Source organism: Maniola jurtina, chromosome 24 (assembly GCF_905333055.1).
Source record: "Maniola jurtina chromosome 24, ilManJurt1.1, whole genome shotgun sequence".
NCBI classification, from domain to species: domain Eukaryota; kingdom Metazoa; phylum Arthropoda; class Insecta; order Lepidoptera; family Nymphalidae; genus Maniola; species Maniola jurtina.
The window spans coordinates 9,410,751-9,414,943 of NC_060052.1; the positions used below are offsets into that span (position 1 = coordinate 9,410,751).

The 4,193-nt window shown below is 47.2% G+C and overlaps 1 protein-coding gene across 1 annotated transcript in view; it reads right to left on the reverse strand.

The window, feature by feature from the left end:
* Positions 1-2,639: 2,639 nt before the first annotated feature.
* Positions 2,640-4,193, reverse strand: part of LOC123877532 — a 1,956-nt gene continuing 402 nt past the window's right edge. The window contains exon 1 of the mRNA XM_045924335.1: positions 2,640-4,193. This exon is cut by the window's right edge and continues 402 nt beyond it. Within this exon, the coding sequence (XP_045780291.1) occupies positions 2,640-4,193 (1,554 nt within the window).

Genomic DNA, 4,193 nt, shown 5'->3' on the forward strand with positions numbered 1-4,193 from the left:
CAAACGTCCTTGTAACACGATCGAGAAGCACTTTCACCTGGGCCGTCTGGCTCTTCCCAGCCCATACATTAGCTGCGTACAGCATAGTTGGTTCCACAACTGATATATAAATTGTCTTGAGGATCTCCGGACTTAAACCCCAATGTGCACGTGCTGTTCTGGAAACCTTTTTGTACAATTTTATGGACTTGGCCGTCACTTCCTTTATGTGTTGTACATAATTTAGGTTTTTATCCAGCGTAAGTCCAAGTACTCGTAATGTGTCAGTTTCTTGTAGTTCAAAACCATCCATTTTTACCTTAGGTACCTTGTATTTTAACTTCCTGGTAACCGTCATGATTTGGGTCTTATGAGGGGCGAATCTAAGTTTATTGTTCTTTCCCCACATATTTATCCTGGCTAGTACGTCGTTCAGAAGTTTTTCTATGGACTCCCCGTCCTTTGCGTTGCTTATTATTAGGATGTCATCGGCATATGCCTGCACATGCACTCCGTGACCAGCCGTCTCTTCCAATAGACTGTCCAAGAGAATGTTCCAAAAGATGGGGCCGCACGTAGAACCTTGGATGCAACCTTTATTTGTTGTTCTGCATGCTAGAGCTCCTGCATATTTAATGCTTATTTCTCTGGACGAAAGGTAGTTAGCTATTAGGAGGATGAGGGACTGGTCCACCTTCTTCTTAATCAACTGATTCAAGATAGCTGGCCACCAGGCATTGTCAAACGCGCCTTCTATGTCTAATGACACCAGGGTTGATATCTTTTTATTGTAATAGGCACTTTCCACAACTTGTACTGCGTCATAAAGGGCGTCCTCCGTACTTTTTCCAGGCATGAAGCCATATTGCTGCTTATTCAGGGCCTCTTCCTTTCCAAGTTGCCAAAGGAGGCGGTTTACCATCATTTTCTCCAGTACCTTGCCCAGAATTGGGAGTAGGCCTATGGGTCGATAAGCTTTGGGGGATGCATAATCCTCTTTTTGGGGTTTAGGGATTATCTTGATTATGGCTCTCTTCCAGATTTTTGGAAAACAGTGTAGATGGAGACACCTATTGTAAATTGCTAGGAGCTCCTTTGGACACGCCTGATATGCTTTAATACAAATATCGGCCGTGAGTCCATCCTCTCCTGGGGCCTTCTTGGGACTCATATCCATCAGAACACCCTCTACCTCTTCTGCAGTGAAATTGATAATGCACTTCTGTCCGTTTTCTATAATCCCCTGAATCTGCTGTTTTACCTTATTTCTAAGTGAACTTTGCACGGTCGTATCTGAAGAGGCATCATCAAGTGGGTAGAAAGTTTCTGCTAGCAAATCCGCAGACTGTTGGGGGTCCAAAATTGTATCTGTTGTAGGAGATCTCAGCAATTTATCTTCACTGTGCTTACTATCCTTTTTGAGTATACGATAGATGTTCTGCCACATGGTATCCTTGTGCTGACGAGTACAAAAATTCTTCCAGCTGCTGGTTATTGTATTCAGGATCTGTTCCTTGTATTCCGCCAGGGCTGTAAGATACTCATCCACTACAAAAGGTCTCCTTCGTGGATTTGATTTGGAGATCTTTCGCCTCCTCCTTAGAACTTCTGCTTTTTTATACGTGAGCGCTGGTGTCCACCATTCACTCTTACCTAATTTTACACTGGCTGAAATCCTGGGGATAGTCATCTCACAGGCCTTTTCAATACTATTTACGTAGATAGAGACTAGGTCCTCCAGTTCAGCCGTAGTTTGTATCCTTTGAATATTTTCAATGTTAATTGATCCTTCAGCCAGTTGAGAATTCAAGGCAGCAGTGAACGCTCCCCAGTCCGCTTTAGATGTGTTGTATCTTCTGGTAGAATTCCTTTGGGCCTTACCGGACTTGTTTCTGTCAAAGGTCAGATTGAATTGGATGCCTCTATGGTCAGATAGCGTGACCATTTGTAAATCGACATGCCAATTATTGACTTTGTGTAGTAGTTCATGGCTCGCAAAGGTCACGTCCACTATGCTACTGTATATTCGGTTGTTTCTGATCGCAAAGAAGGTTGGTTCATTGCCTTCATTTAAGACAGTCAGGTTGAAGCGAGCTAGAGATTGGATCACAGCAGAGCCCCTAGCGTCTTCCTCCTCACAGCCCCACCAGGGACTCCTAGCATTGATATCGCCACCGATGATGATATTCGGCGTACCGAGGTTATTGACCACTGTCGCGATGAAGTCTAGGTCCATATCAATGTCCGCATCTTTTTCTAGATAGACGGAGACAAAGCCTACCAGGACACCGTTAACCCTAGCCTTGCATGCCACAATATTCTCCGTAATTAATTCTGGATTCACGATTAAGTGTAAGCTACGGTCAGTGACAAGAACTGCCGACTTAACTGGTTTGGATCGGTCCATGGTGTCTTTCTGGATAACTCTGCAGTTACATTTAATTTGTGCGTCCGAGCCCACATACGGTTCTTGAACTAATAAAATAGCGATTTGGAGGTCGTAAGCAGCTTGAAGGCATTCTTTTTGGGCAGCATATCCCCTGCCCAAGTTTATTTGCGCTACTTTTAGTTGATCAATTCCCCTAGTAGTAGAGCTAGGGCTCTGAGGTTCTGAGAGCTGTGAGTCTAATACTCCCTCGTTATTGTCCTGGCTGCCCGTATCAGCAATATGAGACCGAACTTCTAGCTATTCGGTCCCATTTCTGCCATTCCGGGCAGCTTTGACTATAAGCTCCGTGGGTGCAGGTCTCTGGCTTTTCCCCTTTGTTTGAGCAGTTTATGCAAATAGGGGTTTCCGCCCTTCTCGGACAGTGCCGCGTGTCGTGACTTCCCGCGCAATGTCCGCACGACTCCTCACCCCGGCACTCCTTCGAAAAGTGCCCAAAGCCCATGCACTTGTAGCACTGGACTATCGGTGATTGGTCTTGTGCTACAATCACCTGATAGCCAATTCTCAATCTCATGTCCAGGAGAGTTTTATAGAGACCAGGGGAGACCTCGATTATGACATTACTAATGTCTTTGGTTCTCCCTTTAGTTCTCCTCACTACTTTGATATTTTCATTCAGCAACACTGCTTCCCCCAGAGTCCCTGTATTTTGCCTCATGATCGCTTCCACCACCTGTGCATCCGAAGTGTCGTTAATGACCCCTGGAAGCCTTAGGAGCGGGCGTTTGGTTGTAATTTGCGCCACAGTTAACTTTTGAGAGGCGTCTTTCAGCGCTGTTTGCAGCTTAGACCTGCCTTCAGCTGAGTCGCAGGTCAGGACCACTTTTTGGTTTTTCCGTCTCCTGATGGAGCTGACCCCAACCCCTAGTCCAATGACGTCTACGCTTGATTTAATTGCTTTAACTACGTCCTCACTGGTATCCCGGGGGTCGGCGGACTCCACCAGCAGAGGGAAATTCGGCCCTGGCTGCGTCGACGGCTTAGGTGTTTTCAATATTGTTGCAAATGTTTTCTGGGCCCACGGTGCTCCTTGCGGTTGCTCAGTGACCCTTGGTTCTTGCACCTTATTCTCCTCAAGGGTCATAGTGAGCGTTCCCACGTCCAATCTTAGTGCTGCTATGTCCTCTTGGACCCTGCGCATCTCCAGGACGGGGCATGGCGCCGTTGGGTCGGTTCCCACACTATATTTCTTTACCTGGTCCTGTAACTCATAAACCAAGTGTCTGACTGCCTCGACTTCTTTAAACGTGTGCTCTATTTTGAGCTTAGCCTCAGCCATCAGCTCCAGATGTCTTTTGTCTACTTCCAGGAGTGAGGCACCGTGCTTGGCCTCCATTTGCGCTAGCCGTCGCTCGTATCCGGCCCGCTGTTTTTCTTTTTCAGCAATATGTCGGTTACGAGAGTCTGCCAAGCGCAAGATCATTTCTTGGAGGCCGTGCAAGCCGCTAATGACATCCTCCCTGATGTCTCTATGCAAGTTTCTACTCTCCTCCAGCCTGGTTTTTGTTTTCTGAAGGAGAGTATTAGCAAGGCGAGGCATGTCATGCAGCGCCCCTCCACCGACGGCTGACAGATCCGACATGAAGGAGTCATCCCTTGCCTCATCTGCCGGCTCCTCGGCTTGCCGGACACTGCATTCTATCTCGGCTGCAGCCGCTGCTCTCAGCTGCGCTCTGATACGCAGCAAGGAAGACTCCGACCGTGGCTTGGCCGGTGACGTCCCAGGTTCTATTATCGGAATTGGAGTAGAGGTGGTGTGAAAAAT